The sequence below is a fragment of the Vanessa cardui genome, chromosome 7, assembly GCF_905220365.1.
Source record: "Vanessa cardui chromosome 7, ilVanCard2.1, whole genome shotgun sequence".
Classification (NCBI taxonomy): domain Eukaryota; kingdom Metazoa; phylum Arthropoda; class Insecta; order Lepidoptera; family Nymphalidae; genus Vanessa; species Vanessa cardui.
In genome coordinates, this window is record NC_061129.1 from 12,972,653 (window position 1) to 12,990,431 (window position 17,779).

Sequence of the window (17,779 nt, forward strand, 5' to 3'; positions counted from 1 at the left end):
ATATATGTAAAGTTATTTCTGCTAAGATTCATCAGTATCGGTTAAGACGTGGGTAAACCACACACAAATAAAATAACAGTCAGGATATAAAGCAATTAACTTTTTTCATACTATAAAATATATATTTTTTTATTTTGATGTTATTTAACTTACCTAACCTTTTCTTTAAAATACACTACTAATTAATTTTGAACGTCTTTAAAAAAAAAGGATCTCTCGAAATAACTTATTACTATAAATATTTAAATAACTCATTTATTTTTTTGTATCGAGTAGTTACGTTTCTTATTATGGTAACTAAATACATGCAGAGTGTTTACAAATGAAACCGTTTATAGTACTGCGGCCGACCAGTTTCTATGAGATGGAGAAAAAAGGCCTACAACAAAACAGCATCCGCCTTCATGTCGTTGACTTATCAGAAACTCCAGTCTTGCGTGACATAATTAATTAAAAAGTTACCCGTATTTATTATGAATAACACAATCAACTCAGTGATCGAGTTATGTAATATTATTTAGCAAAATCAACAACGACACAGTATAATAAGGTGTATATAGTATACAATATCTAGGCATTATTTTAAGGCGATAATGGTGCTTACGCTGTTGTTCTTCAGACTCTCAGTCAGTAAACGGACTAGAGCTAATCACACAAGACATAATAGTCCTTAAGTGAGTGCCTCATTAATCCGATCCGATAATAATTAATCCGATGTGATAGCAATCCGTCACGACCAGTGCGTTCGCAGATCCATCGCATATGAGATCCAATACATTTTCTAATCCCGACTCGACGCTTAAACTAAGATCTTATATTATAGTCATTAAACAAACGAGGCAGTTCCTCGGTGAAAACGTTGACTGATGATGATGATTGATCGATAGACATTTTTTATATGCTTACGTTAAAAAAAATAGGTAGTTGGTTGAGTACACAGATGCTCTAAATAATATGAAACATATATTATATACTCAATTCCAAACAATTAATATTCTAATATTCACAGCGGATTTGCGAAAAATTTACGCTCTGAACGTGAACTAAACTATTATCGGAATTTTGGACGTAAAATTAATGTGGAAATTTGTGGTTAAGTGCATTAGTGTTATAAATTTGTAAATAATAAATAAATATATTATTTATCATAAATTCTTAGTAGTGCACGATATAGCTGAATTATTACAAAACGCATGAAATACGTAAATCAAATGTTTGTTTAACGTATTTTCTACTTCCATTGAAATACGCTATAGGTACGTCGAGTTATATTGTATGATAATGTTAACCTAAAACTCTTCTCTGAAGCATGCTAAATATTGTGGTACAAAATTTCATGTTAAAATATTCAGTGCTTTTTGAGTGAGTGCTTTTATAAAAATCAACGATCTATTTAAATATACACTCACACATGGGACTCCTGTACCTACCAAAACTCACAATAAAGCTTTAAAATGTCTTACACATATTATTTAGCGTTTATTTAAAAAAAAAAAAGCAAATAGTTACTTATACAAAGGACGTAAGTGTTGATAAGTCTCATTTATTTTTGGGCTAACTTTGATTATTTCTATTATCTGTAATCGATTTTATAAATATTTTTTTTTAATTTTATAAATTTTACTTTTTTATGTTGTCTTGGGTCTGGGTATTTGTGGTACCGTCGTTACTTCTGATTTTCCATAACACAAGTGCTTTTGCTACTTACATTGGGATCAGAGTAATGTATGTAATGTTGTCTCTTATTTATTTGTACGAGGTTGAAACCATTTAGTATATATACATACACAATAAACATGAACTTACCTCAAGGTTGTCGAAGTCCACTTTAATGAGACGCCGTTGCGGTGGCGCGTGCGGCGTGACGTCGCCGCGCCGCGTGTCGCCGCCGCCCGGCCCGCTGCCGGACCCACTCGTCGCTAAAACAATAAAACGAGTTAGGTCTACGAACTCATAACAATAACTTCTACGTTAAAAGATACAAGCGCTATTGGATTCCTACTCGATTCTTCTCCTACGATTTTATTTGAGCTGGATGCGAGTTGCCAAAGAAAGATTATATTATCAAGTGCAATTGGAGAGCAGTGGAGGAATATGATCTGATGCTAGCACATATGGCACCTAAGACCTACAAATTCTATACCTAAATTCATACTTAAGTAAGTTGTTGTAGAAATGTGTCAGCAAATTCTTCTATCCCATCCTACTGTCGTTTCGTTAAAAATGATTTTACTCATATTTTTTAAGTTGTGCAAAGTATATACGTAATAACACTTCATTATAAGTCTTAAAACATTTTTGCACCAGAAATCTTCTAAAAATATAGAACACAAATACGACCTTAAAATTGAACTATAATTGCTTCGCGATATTCGATATCGAAATTCAATAAACAATCCTACACGTTGCGTATTCCTTGCATCACGTACTAACAATTGCCTTTAGACCCCGAAACGAATTAATCTATCAAATAAAAGCATCGCGTTACACAACTTATAAAACCTTATACACCACACAAGTGGTCAACTTACACAACAAGCGCGCTATGGTGAGCCTTTTACTTTCGCCGTCCTTGCACACTCGAAGACCTAAATTGCCTCTCTATTGACGATGAAATGTCAGCGTACAATCGTTTAATGAAAATGTGACCGTAATAAACGATTTTAATTGCGTAAAGTACTGCATACTGAGAGTATTACAATAACTTCTACAAATAATGTGTTATTTGTAGAGCTATTTCCACCTTTAACGGTGGGTACCGAAATTATCAATTACAATTATCTTTTGCTCTACAAAGCAATTACAATAATAGGTAGTAATAATTACGCCTGAAGTTGCACGATTCGATAAGAACTAAACTGGTAATACTACGGCGAATTGTTAAATTAAAAGATAAGTATGTACATTTATTATATAGTTTTTTTCTTTTTTTTTAACCATAATCGAGTACCAATCTTAAACATTAATCAATATATAATAATATTAATCAATTTTAGACATCAAAACACAAAAACTGACAGACTTTTACTTGGTGGCAGGGCTTTGTGTAAGCCCGTCTGGGTAGGTACCACCCACTCATCAGTTATTCTACCGCCAAATAACAGTACTCAGTATTGTTGTGTTCCGGTTTGAAGGATTAGTGAGCCAATGTAACTACAGGCACAAGGGACATGACATCTTAGTTCCCAATAATGGTGGCACATTGACGATGTAAGGAATATTTAATATTTCTTACAGCTTCATTGTCTATGGGTGATGATGACCACTTACCATCAGGTGGCCTATATGCTCGTCCGCCAACCTATACCATAAAAAAAGGTTCAAACTTAAGCAAAAACATAGAGATTTCCTGTCATTGTATAAACCAGTTTACGCTTAATTTGTGTTTATAAATTATGGCGACGCGATGAAGGAAGACATCGTGAGCAAACATACATCTGACAGATTAAAATATACTCTACTCTACATGTATAACCAAACCGTATAGGAGCTGCGTGAATTGAGCTCTAAGCCATATTACCTAAAAGAATACACTACCTTTACTAATAATTTTAATTATTTGTACGTTCATTATGTAAATGAGAAGCAAGTTAGTGTAACGCTAGAAAAATTAATTTAATTATCATTTATATAACGAACACTATCAAAATATTAATTCAGAAATTATGTTAAATGTTAGAAAATTAGAAACTATTTTATTAAAGTGATATTAAAATATTTGAGCTTAAGACAAAGAGCATATACAAAATTTCATACAAGCAAATGAATATAAAACAATATGAAGTGAACAGTTTTAAATTGAAACAATGGTTGATGATAAGCGTGACATTTGTTCTTTTTAAATTCTTTTCATATTTTCCTTATAACTAGGGAAGGAATTAATGAAATACCTACTGCGTAGAATAATACCGATGTATTTGTATTTCTAGGAAGGAATTTACTCAAGGAATTAAAAGAAAGTCTGATCTTTTAAGTTGCATTGAATTTGTATTAACGGAAAGTCTTCTACGAAGTCAATTATTCCTATAAGAAAATATCTACATCAATAGCAGTCATTTACTTTCACTTCATACTCCGTATTGGGACTAAGTTTATAAAACACAAGTGCAGTTTTCTTCTTAAGATAGTCCACTTCACCAAGGAGTATAATTAACAATTTTTAACGAACTTCCAAAAAAGGAGGTTATCAGTTCGCCATGTAACATTGTTAGAATTTAATTATATTTGAGTATGACGATCGATATAGGCTTCTAAACAAGTGTGCTTAATTTCATAACTGTATGTTTATATGTATCTACGAATTTCTGGAAAACTAAAAATCGTATTGAGATGATATTTAATCTAAGGTAGGTACACTTAACTTAGGGAACAGTATAAATTTCATTAAAATCGGTCCAGTAGTTTCATATTATTCTTTATTTTTATTTTACTAGCTGTTTCTAATTTTGAAGTCAGTCAGTCAGTCTAGGTAGGCGCACTGGCAAATGGGCCACCTTACTATAAACTGTGCCACACTGCTCTTAGACATCAAACTATAAAAAATATGAATCGATTATTACCATATTACTTATGTACCAACTTGGAAACTAATATATTATGTCCTTTGTGCTCACTCACCCTTCAAACCGGAACACAACACTTAATACTGCTATTTTGGGGGAAAATATGACTCGGGGATATCCAGACGAGATTATTATAATAAATATATTATATAATTATTAGTATGTTTTTACAATCCATATGGAAATACTTATATATCAATATATCAATGTAAACAATATTGATATAATTAGTAACTGTTCCACTCGGCCGACTATTAATAGTCACGCTAGCTCGTAAAGCTGTGACTGGTTTATAAAACCTTGATATTTAGGTCTTGATAAACGCAAAGCTTGACCGCAGTGCAGTTCTCAAGCAGTAATATTTATGCAGACGATCAATTGGACTTATTTTTCATATGCGAATTCGAATGAAATCGAAATATTTAGTGACATTATTTTTTTACAGCGCTAACATCGCTTGAATGTGTTGTTACTTGATTTACGTTTCGTGTTACCTACAGTTTCAGAAACGTTAGTCAAAATCGGATTTACTAATTTGCCTTTAACCTGAACGCTCATTGGTCGCTCATTCCCAAACGGCCTGTGATAATTAAGTTGGTTATATGAAATAGTTTCAAATATTCTAGACTAGTAGTTTGTCGCGGTTTCGCTCGCGTTTTAGGGATTTAAGTTATCATGTTAGGCAAAATAAGTAGACTGTTTAGGCTTTCTTGGAGTTCAAGTTTGCTTCATAACAAATTTCATTCAATTCGATTAAGCGGTTTTTGTCGTGAAAGAGCAACAGACAGACAGTGTTACTTTCACATTTATAATATTAATATAGATTATTAGTCGTTACAAAACGTCGCATGTCACTAGGTACATATGAGTGGAGTGGAACACGTAAGAACAAATTCAAAACTCACCACATCAGTACGATTATTAAAGATATCACTTCTTATCTCACTCGGGAAATATTGACAATCGATTTACGCTATAATGATACGCTATTTTGATAAGTGTATCCTTTAAAGTTTATAATTACTTCAGTCAATCTCGCATAACACATTCTGACGTTTCATGCTTGTAAAACTACGGTGAGTTTCGAGGTTCTTGTTTCAGAATAGTCTAAAAGCGATCGTGAAATGTCAGAAAGCTATTTGCAAACTTAACAATGATTATAACATTTAAGGGATACACGCAAATAGCGAGTTATCGAAACTCGGTTTTCAACATCTCACGACCGATACGAAGTGTGTTCGAAATTTGAATTTCTATAGGTATGTAAGTAACAGCAGTCTTATTCTGTGATTCGCAGTTTGGAACCCGCGTTGTTTTTAACTTATACAATTAGAATGAAACAGTGTAGTATGTATTTTTTTCATATGGCTTTTATTTGTGCCAAGAGAGCACAGATTATTTCGCCAATGTAACGTGCGAGTGTAGTATGTAAATGTGCTCGATTCATATACTTTTGCCAGGGCCGTATTTAGGGGAGGGCAACCGGGGCAACTGCCCTGGGGCCTCCACATTAGTGGGGGCCACAGTTTTCAGCAAGTTAACAAATATCGAGATATAGTCAAATTATAATAATGTTTTAATATTTTAAAAGTTACCAATACAAGTAAATAAATCACAGCTTACTGATTGAAATAAAAAAAAAGTTAGTAATTCATGATAATATAATTATTAGGTTGTTTACGCTTCTGTTTGTCTAGGGCCCCCTCTGCTTTGTGGCCCGGGGGCCTCCAGACCTTTAAATCCGGCTCTGACTTTTGCCATATTGATTGACGTTTATGGTTATGGCTGCGTTCATGAAAACCGTCACGTTATATAACCTTCCATAAATCATAACAATAAAAACTACTCAAATATAAATAACTGACAGGAATAGAATCTTCTACATGGTTAAAATAGTAACTTGTCTGTTTAAACATTTCAACAAAGATACTGAACAATTATGTTTTTTTTTTTTTTGATAAGTATAAATGTTTAAAAATATTAGGTCTGTCGTACACTATGCAAGACTACGAAGGAGATAAAGTAGTTTAATCTAGGGTGTCTGAAAAGTAAGTCTATATGCCCCACTGCTGAGTAAAATCCTCTCTTTGTTCTCTTAGAAAAACAATCTATGAATTAAATGATAATAATATCAACTCATATCTCGTGATTGGCATCAAGTACTAATTTGTTATATAGAAACAAAATAACATTTACAAAAAAACTTTAACCTCAAACGTAATACGTTGGTAGAGATCGCTAATGTATTTACGACAGTTAAAGAAATATTCGAGAAAACTCCCAAAGGGATACGGGACACAGCAAACACGATTCTGATATTAATATGTTAAAAATAGACCAAGCTATGTAGTCACCCAAGGGAAATACTTCCATTAGTACCATATACGAGTATGATAGGATATTATTCCAAGTGAGAATACTATAGTTTCGAAATTCTCTTTGAAATTAACACTTTACATAAACCATAAAACAATGAAAAAAATCCGACTTTATAAATATAAGAATAAAAATAGTCTCGCTTCAAATCACTAGTAAGTTTTCTAAATATAAAATAATATCTAAGAAGATCAAACGCGTGAAAATAACTCGTGTTTTTTTTTTAATAAAAACGCTAGCTGACGTAAAAACCTTGGCATTTGCGGGTTGTAAGGGATCAGTTATAGCTTAAATACGATAACGACTGAGGGTGAACGTTTAACATGCAATATATATATCGGTTACTTAAACTCAAACTCGATTCTTAAAGTTGTATGCTGTGGCCCAAAAATAGGAAGTCTTAGAATCAACCCTGAGTCAATATAAGTTGGATTTCCGTCAAGAAATTCTCATTTGTAAAATTGAAAGTGAAATTAATAGTGTTTAGACTCTCGTATCGTCATCGAACAGACATACATAATGTTTGTAATATCTTTTTGTACAAATATCTATGCAATGCAATATAACAATCGTCTATTTCCTACATTAACTGAGTCATCTGGCCAATATATTACGAACACATATTTGTAACATTTAGACTTATACAAGAACTTTGTTGCTAGCGTTTGGTACATTTCTGTAACACATATGTTACAAAACTTTGAAGCTATGTTTGCTTTTATTTTAACCTAATTAGCGCACTCGTTGCTCTTTCATGTCAGATTTACGCGATGCAAACGGTAAGTGGAAAACCCGTGAACGTTCACGAACGTTACTAAATGTACTAAGAGCATTTCTAGACTTGAAACGGACTGCAAATTACACCTTTGTAACTTTAATTTTTCGTTTAAATCTAGATTTTAGGTATAAGACAATAAAGTTCATTTTTCATTAATGAAGTTCTGTATAATTCTACTTTTTGATGTAAAGATTTAACGGAGTCATCGACGTAGTCTAGACAATAGTTATCTTTATTAGGGTCTTAATCTTCAAGGGCAACTTGAAGTTATACTTAGAGTACCTTTTGTTAGATCCTTTTAACTTAAATGCAATAGTTCACTTTCCCTTTCTATCAGATACCGAGGAAGATTCTCCAATCATGATAACGTTACAAAATTAAATCTTAAGACCATACTTCAAACAGTCGAGAGATGCGAATCAACCCTGATATTTGGCGAAGTTATTTAAGGTCACCGTGAATCGATTGGTCTCGTCTTTATTGTAATTCACCGTAGTTGTGAAAATTGTACTGCGTAAACGAAAGCGATATGGTGTTGTTTAAAAATACATTTTTTTTAACTTCTTAGCTACAATTACTTACTTACAAACAAAGAAAGATTAATTTCACTCGTAGTATGTTGTTATAGTGTATACATATCGGAATATTTATATAGTCACTAGAAATTTGGTGCATTCAGCAGATTATAACTATGACGTCATACGAAATCCAATATGGCGCTGAATAGGTATCAAGAAATCAAATTTGTTTAATCGTTTGATTTTTGCGCATCAACTGTGATTGACAATAATGCTTAACGACTATTATTTTTTATTTCTCTAAGTCCATAGGTTTTAAAAATAACAATAAAGTTTTTTTGTAAAAAAAGTCGTAATATATCGTTGCGTTCTATTTCCTTTACTTTCTAGACTACTTCAAAACTGCTTTCAACTAGTTATCGGTAGTATCGTAGTATCTTTATTGTTTTCGCAAAGTTATACTACAGGATATCGCTTTGTTGGGTGTATGCGCTCTCAGTCAGCTGTGACGCGGCAGGGAACCACTGGTGACTCAGTATATCGACTGGAAATTCATTGATGGGGACATACGGCTATACAGAGTGTTTCTGTACACTATATGCTTTTTTTGATTCAGATTCAGTACATCAGAAGTTATACATATTAATAGGTGTTTTAATTCACGCGTTGAGTAAACTTGGTAATCTATGTCATAGTTTTCTTTAAAATGTTTTGAAATTAATTCATGATTATTAAATATATTACGAAACGAACTAATGTTGTAATATTTAAGAGAAATTCATCGAAATATTTTTCCATGACATGATATATTGTGAAATATTGTTTTAGTTTTAAAATCTGGTTCAAGGAAAAACAGATCGGCTAGAGATAACGAATTTGTAAAAAATGCATTGAATATTACTTGACATAGTGGTGGCAACGCTGCCCCAGTAGGATTTGTCTTGTGCGACGTCCAATGCTTGCTCTTCAGGGCTTCGAACTGGCTCCACTAAGCCAGACACCGGCCTTGTACCCAGCAGCAGAGCCGCCGGCGATACCCTCGAACGACGCAGCTTGACTGATATTTACACTTATCACAAGAAACCGCGCGAAGAGTTTTAATAGGAACAGTTTTTACGATTATTTTAAGCAGTCACTGATAATAAATTGGAACGTTTTATTTACTTATAATTGGCAGAAATAGTAAAAACTATTTGGTGTTTAGACAGGTCCAATTTGAGTATTAAATAATATTTATTCACATAAAAGAAAAGCTATTGTTTAAATACCGCACGCAACGTTAAGCGCGAAAATTATGTATCTAAACAACACTTGACGGCATTGACCTGTGATTTATCCGTCTCAGATACCGTAAAACACATATGATCGCACTGCGTCACGGAACACGATAACGGTACAGCAACTCAAAGTCACGGGGAACACACTAAATAAGCGTTCCTCGCGAAATAAAGACACTACAAGTTCTTTTCAGACAATGCCACATAAAATAATTTTAGCGCAAAGCGTTGTAAATATAAGGCGCGTGCTTAGCTCGTGGCGCTCGTCGCCATATTGCTTTTCGAGGGTTGCCCCGTTTCCCGCATGCGCCCTAACCCTAGGGAGTACTCTAGAGAAAATGTCATATTTAAAATACGTCACGAAAATCACCCTCCATAAACATTGCGCGATGTCTTCTACATTACGGCTCAAAGTCTTAGATAAAGTGAAATGAAAAGCAAAATTTAAATTAGCGAACAAAATAAAGGCATACATACACACTTACATAGGTTGTATCTCATGACGTCACGAGACATTTTCTCGGCTCGGACCTACGTCAATCTTTGACGTACGACCTTTATCATAATGTCAATTAATTAAGTCTGCTATTTTCGTAAATTATAATACTGGTTTCGTATTCGATAAGGCTTCGTGGATAATTCGAAATCTCGCAGAATATAAAACATTTACTAAGTAGGTACCTACTATTTCGTTGCTTTCGCTTATTTTTATTAAAAATATTTTTATTATATAGGCATTACTCCAATTTTAAACCCAATTCGTACCCACAAAACCCTTTAAAGACTTTAATTATATGTCTATATTAACACCATTGCCACAATTGAATTTTTTTTCCAAGAAAATTTAATTGAAATATAAATATATATTCGATTAATCAATTTTGTTTGAAATTAAAAATATATATATTTTTTTTTAATATCAAGGTGTCTTAAGATGTCAATTTTAATATTTCACTTTCGTCGTATCGCCTTCGAAATTTGAATTTATTTCAAAACAATGTTGCCGTAATAAAAAATAAAATTATAAACATTTGCAAATCAAAATGGAATGCCATATTTGGTAAATATTGACTAAGGAGTTTGTTTTGTTACACAACAATGCATTGTTTTCGACACAATTAGAATAGTGTTACATGGGAATAATACTTATCTTCGATCTCGCGGAAGCATCGAATGCTATAAGAACATTGCGAAGAATTCTCATGAATATATTAAAACCACTGCAATCGAAAGCTAAGTTAATAACACGTTCACTCTTTAATGTTAGGCTAACGTTAGTTAATTCTTACGGTTCTTTATAACACTCTCATTTTCTAAGTATTTTGAAACCCAAAGTATTTATTGAAGTGGAAATCCTGACGTGATCAAATTTAAAGTTCTTATTGCATTTAAATTTAAAAATGTTAATCACTTCATAGTATAAAAAAATTCGCTTTCTCTGTCCCTGTATCCCTATGTATGCTTAAATCTTTATAACTACGCAACATTTTGATGCGGTTTTTTAATAGATAGAGTGATTCGAGATGATGGTTTTTATCTATAATACATGGAATATATAATAAAGAAACACTGATCATTTTATAATCATTGCGACTTCGTCCGCGTAGATATCGGACCCTATTTTTTCGAAAATAAAATTTAGCCTATGTTACTCGTGAATATTGAAGCTTTCAAATAATGAAAGATTTTTTAAATCGGTCCAGTAGTTTTTGAACTTATTCTTCACAAACGAACAAACAAAGTTTTCCTATTTTTAATATTTGTATAGAATTACAAATCACTATTTAAATTACATAACACATAACCCTCTTTAGATGCAAGGTAAGCGTAAAATATGATCGACTTTGTTAAAATACGACTGCGTAGCGGTCTCGTTCGAGCTGAACTTGTTTCGATTTTTTATAGCTCGTCTGGTTGAAATTCTCTTTGACCTAAACGACTTTTTGTCCGCGTCGACGTTATGCATTCGTCAAACAATACTCCGATCACAGCTACAGCTACTTGTATTTCTCAGCGCAGAAAACGAGCGCGTAATGTAGGAATTTGATATGCGACACTGACTGTAACAATTACCAATAATATATGTAATATTGTATTTCTTTAAATTTCAATTTAAAGAAATACACGTGTCTATTAAGACGTTGGTTTTGAACATTTTCATGAGTGAAAAACGAAGTGTATTCTTACAGAATAACACTGTTGTTCTTTTAACTTTATAGAAGAAACTTAAAATATTATCTGACTATCCCTAACATTGATTAATACTGGATAGCTAAGACTACGTAACTTTACAAAATTTGCTCGATATAGTTATATTTTGTTTTAAAACGTAAATATTTTTACTACAAATATTATGTTTATTTGTGAAATCATAAATAATAATCTATATAAAAAGAATAAAACAAAATCGCTTTCTGTTTGTTATCCCCGCTTGCTATTAAACCGCTTTTAAACGGATTTTGATACGGTTTTCACTAGTAGAAAGAGCGATAAATGGTTTGTATGTTTTGTAAAATTACGTACAAAATAGTTGAACTATCACAGTTTTTTAACGTACTTATACCTGACTAACGCTGAACTAAGGATATATTGATAATAATTACTATCAGGATACCTCAAAACACAGGTACTAGTTACTTGTATGTCTCAAATTGTTATAAAATTAATTTTTAATTAGTATATTATTTTAATGAATATTTAGACTAAGTGCAACCAAAAAATCGTTCGCTGGTAAAAGGGCTGTTGGATAACTCTCTGTAAGAATAAAATATTGACCTTAGCGATTGAAATTAAAAGGCGAAGTAATTTGAGTCTACAGGGTGTCACCGAATTATTTTATCTGTATTTCACTTTAAAATTACGATACAATATATTTCTTTTACAAATAGTCACTTATGCTTTTTTATATAAATCAATAAATGAATTTTATAAATATATAAACCATGAAACTCTTACTTAATATATTCTTGAAAACGCCTCAATTTCTTTAATATTAAATACTCGTTCTATATACAATAAATTCAAACAAAGACTATATATTTATTTCAAACATTTATAATTTTATATAATACTACTTGCCTATCCTGACTTCGTACGGGTTTAATAATTTTATTCCGAGATTACAAACTTATATTTATTGATTGTAATTCAACTGCACACGTACATTTCAAAACATACTCTTGGAAAGTATAAAATGTACTATTTATCTTACATAAAACGTACACAGTATCTGTTATCTTTAAAGAATGATAAATGTTCTCGCTGACATTTCTGTACACGCTTTGAAGACTATTTTTCATTAGTAGTAAGTTTACTTTCTAAATTTTAAAATATCATTCATTTCACGAAGTGTGATTAAATTATATTAGGACACTACAATGCGTGTTATGATTTCGAAATTACAATAAGTACTATTGTTAAGAAAATCCTACAAATATTATTTGTAAACATAATTCTATTGATTCGGCAAAACAAATGAATCGCGTTACTTACTTTTTTTTTAACTAGTGTAATTAATTTCGATACTGTTTGAAAGATTAACACATGACATACCACATATATTTACACAGAACAGCCGCTATAGATCCACTTATATCGTTAATCAGATCGCCACTAATATTACAAAGAGATAAAAATTGTTTGTGTGTATAAGTTAATCTCCGGAACGAATGCTCCAATTCCAAAATAGCATTCAATAGTAGAAATCTTCATTATTCCTAAGTGCTTTATAATACACAATCAGGAAATTAAATGTAAATTACCAAACTAAAATTTAAAGCTTGAGGTTTACGAACCTTATAATAATTATTATATATATGTCTTATTTATAAGTTATATTATTATATATAACTTATAAATAAGACATTTTGCGTAAAAAAATTGAGAGTAAAATTTTACGTTACAAATTTTAGAAAGGTTTTACTCAAATTTACCTTGAAAATTAACCCTCAACATGAACAAAGAAAAAGTCGTTAAAATAAATATTTACTCAATTTTAACAACAATCAAAGAATAAAAGATTTCGGCCGTTACTATAAAGTGTAATAAAAAAAGCAGATGTTTTAAAATACCACTCGATTGCCTTGTAATATTTGCCACTTCCCGTTACCTTAAGTAGGAAATAACGATTCGATAGTACGTCATAAGAATTCGGACAATTTCAATCCACGCTTAAGGAAAATATCTCGGCGATAAAATATATCGGCTATACTTCGAATCGCCTTCTTCATCTTCATCTTTTAATTTATTTTGACTAAAATTCTGTCGAACAACATTCCTAAGCAATCCTTCATCCTTTTTCAATCCCATACATAAAAACGAGGTAGCAATACTTTTAATCTAATCTTACGATAACGCTAAAATCTATTGCTATAACATAGGATTTATCATGATATCTATTATTTAGATGAAAGCGAAAATCGAAATAGGTTTTATATGTTTAACAGGCGGACTGGATAAGGGGCCTATTGATGGTAGGTTACATTGATATTAATTATTCATAATATCAATCCAAACCAACCTTGTTAACAGTGACACACTCACCATTCAAACCGAAACACAACAATAATAAGTATTGTTGTACAATATATGATGCATACGATACACAAAGTTCTACCATCAAGTAAAGTACATAGTCTAGCTCTCTCCTGTTTAAAGATTAGGCAAATGGCCTTTTTAAGACTTCGCGTTCCCTCGATAAACCGCTAATTATTGACACTAAACGATTTCGGATGGGAATTAGTTATTTTAGTTACCGTTGTAAATTATTGCTCGTTCAAGCATAGTGTAATTAAAATTAATTGACACACTTTTAATGGAGGTAACGGAGCGTTCCGCCCACATTGACATTTCGTACTCTTTCTGAGATTGATATAACTCAATTCGGTTTAATCATCTTAACTAAAATTGAAAATGTGAAAGTGTGTTTGTTTGTTTGAGCGGAGATGGCCCAGTGGTTAGCACGCGTGCATCTTAATTGAAGATAGCGGGTTCAAAACCAGGCAACCGCCACTGAATATTAATGTGCCTAATTTGTGTTTTTAATTCATCTCGTGCTCGGCGGTGAAGGAAAACGTCGTGAGGAAACATGCATGTGTCTAAATTCTGCCACATGAGTAATCATACCGCATTGGAACAGCGTTGTGGAATATGTTTTCCAATATTTCTCCTTAAAATAAAAAATAAATAAATAAAATATTGGAAAACATGGCCTTTGGCCTAAAATCAGCAGTTTGAAATTTAAATGCTGTTGTTATTGTTGTTGTTGATTGTATATTATTTGTTACAGGTTCACATCTTAACTGCTCAACCCATCGACGTGAAATTTTGCGTACGTGTTGTCGACATTGAAGTAAAGAACATGAGGCAACTAATACCTATACTGTGCCCCTACAAGCAAGCGCAAGCGAAGTATAATTACTTAACATACACATTATAAGCATAGTATATCAGACTCATTTAATCTATCCTGTTAATAAAAAGTATGAAAGACATTTTCTTTCCAGCTTAGTTCCTCAAAAAAACTCTTACAAACGGACGAATTTCTAATATTCAAGTGGTTCATCTTTTTTCTCCGTAATTTCAACTATATATCGATTATTTCTCCTTTAAACCTTGCACAATAATAATTACACACATACATCGTTTTTATTGTAGAAATATTAAAAAATAATGATTTTTCTTTCAATAGTTGCATAATGTGTTGCGTACAGCATAATTATCGATAATTATATTCAATTAAACTCAAGTTAATTATAAGCACGGGACGTATAAGTCAAGACAGCATTGTACACATAAATAATAACCAAAGACTACAGGTTCAAAACTTCGGGAATAGTATCAAAATGTGTGAAACATTTTGATACTTACATAGATACAAGCATAAATTGCATTTTATCTCGAAAATTTGCGACATCCGCATGGTGGAATTAGCTCTAAAACCTTTACTTACTTACCTCCTAGATAGAAAATTATGATTCTCTTAAGAGACTGTATTTTTTCAGCTGATGTGTATACTGTATCAACAATATCTCGTGAAGTTAGCCCATAGTTTAAATTTGTTGAATTTGGTTTGAGTTTATCTCGCTTCGAACCTACTTTTTCCTATCTATTTTATTACGTCCCCAAATTAAGAAGATACCATTTTTGTTCCATTATATCACATATGAAGTGTATTCTTACTTAAGCAAGTTATGTGCATTACGTATACGCTAATTAAATTGAAAAAAAACTATATATTACAAAATCACTCGCGTGCAATGAAGCAAGGATTAAAATACCGTCGGTTTATTTAATTATATTCATATCTTTAAACATGCCTAGACCATGTTATAATTATTAAAAGGGAACGGATAACCTTGTTGAAGCTTGTTCTAAATCCAAGTTGAATTAACGAAAGTACTTGATACTCAAAGTAATGATTCTTTAAGATATTTTAAAAAGTACACTGAAGTCTTGATAAATAATCCTACTATTTTCATTTGTACGAAGACACAAATTATTAGTTTTAAATGACAATTAAATTATATAATCTTACCATTAAAATCAAAGCTTAACAACGTATAAATACTCAATTAATAATATATGCTTATAAAGCACGAATAAATTATTGTAAAATAATTATGCTGCAAATAAAATTAAATCATTTTCTATTTTGTAAAATTACATAAATGCTGAACTGTTATTTTAAGGTAAGACAGTTTCTAGCTGTACTTATCAATCGTACACATCATCCAATTAAGCTGTTTATAGTTGTATGGTTTATGGTGATAGTGCCTATAACAGACGAGTCTATCGTGGAGCAGCCGAGATAGCCAAAGGGTTAGAACGCGCGCATCTTAACCGATGATTTCGGGTTCAAACCCAGGCAAGCACCACTATATATATGTGCTTAATTTGTGTTTATAATTCATCTCATGCTCGGCGGTGAAGGAAAACATAGTGAGGAAACCTGCATGTATCTAATTTCACCGAAATTCTGTCACATGTGCATTGCACAAACCCGCATTGGAACAGCGTGGTGAAATATGTTCCAAACCCTCTCGTTAATGGGAGAGGAGGCCCTAGTCCAGCAGTGGGTGATTTACAGGCTGTTACTATAGTAGAGCACACAATATACATATGTATATATTTTAAAGTTCAGCATAGTACTTGTATAACACACATTAATATAATAAAATCGATTATACAATAAATCAGAAATGCGCTCGACAGTTGGCAGGCACATTCTACTTGGCGCCATTATTTACCACAGATAAAAATATACGACTTACCCTGGCACAAGTCCAATTCAAACATCCTTGACCCGAGACGCTTTTGTCTAAAGATGGTTAGATAAAGACCAGAGCTTTAAGAAACGACCATGAAGAATGAAAGTTAAACACTATTTTCATTACTCAAGGTAACTCGAGTCTTTAGTTTACATTATATTCAGACTTAATCATGACACTGATTGTTGTTATTGATTGATCGTTATTCATTATAAATGAAATATTGTGACTTCAAATATATATATTTAAATTTGTGAGATGGTTTCGTAAGATTGAACACCCTAAACGCAGATACTAAACACAAGTTTCTTTTTTTTTAAATCGAATGTCTTAAATCCTACATCAAAGGATGATTATTATAGAACCTAAAAAGTAGTTCCGCGAAATTGACGGCTGACGGTTGACTAATACAAAATAAATGCGGGTAAAAGCGCGACGAACAGTTTTTAAATATTCTTATTTCAAATCATTCGTCACTTGAAACAGCTGAATTAAATCAAAGTTACCATAAGATACTATCATATTCTCCAATGTTTGGTAATACAGATAATCTAAACATTTCGATTCATATGTTCGTAAACGATCTTGAAACCGCATCTATTAATGCTGAGTTCGGTTTCAGTGACCAATGTCCAATTTAAACGTCATAATAATTACATACATTTTAAACGGCCAATATTACGCAAAGTTTCTGTCCTTAGAAATTAAGCTTATTATTATATCAGAGCGGTATACAATCTATTCGATAAGTCGTGACCATTGTACCGTACCCAAGTCTCCTTGCGAAACATACTGACGAAGAAACAAATTATAAATGAAGAAATGACGCACGAAAATAAGGTCACGTTCTGTGGTCAAAGAATCACAGGTTAAAAAAAAATTCTTAGACTTTGCTAAAAATTCAAAACACTTTTTACAATCCACAGAATATTATTGAAAACGAACAAAGAATTTATTTCCTAAGAAATAATTTACGTCTTAAGAAACTTTATGACATTTA

The 17,779-nt window shown here is 32.0% G+C and overlaps 1 protein-coding gene across 4 annotated transcripts in view; it reads right to left on the reverse strand.

Moving 5' to 3' along the window:
* LOC124530986 (protein spire) overlaps positions 1-17,779 on the reverse strand; it is a 148,006-nt gene that overhangs the window by 16,920 nt on the left and 113,307 nt on the right. For all 4 annotated transcript variants that reach the window (XM_047105363.1, XM_047105364.1, XM_047105362.1 and 1 more), the window contains one exon: positions 1,807-1,919. In XM_047105363.1, coding sequence (XP_046961319.1) covers positions 1,807-1,919 — 113 coding nt within the window. The remainder of the gene's footprint in view (positions 1-1,806; positions 1,920-17,779) is intronic.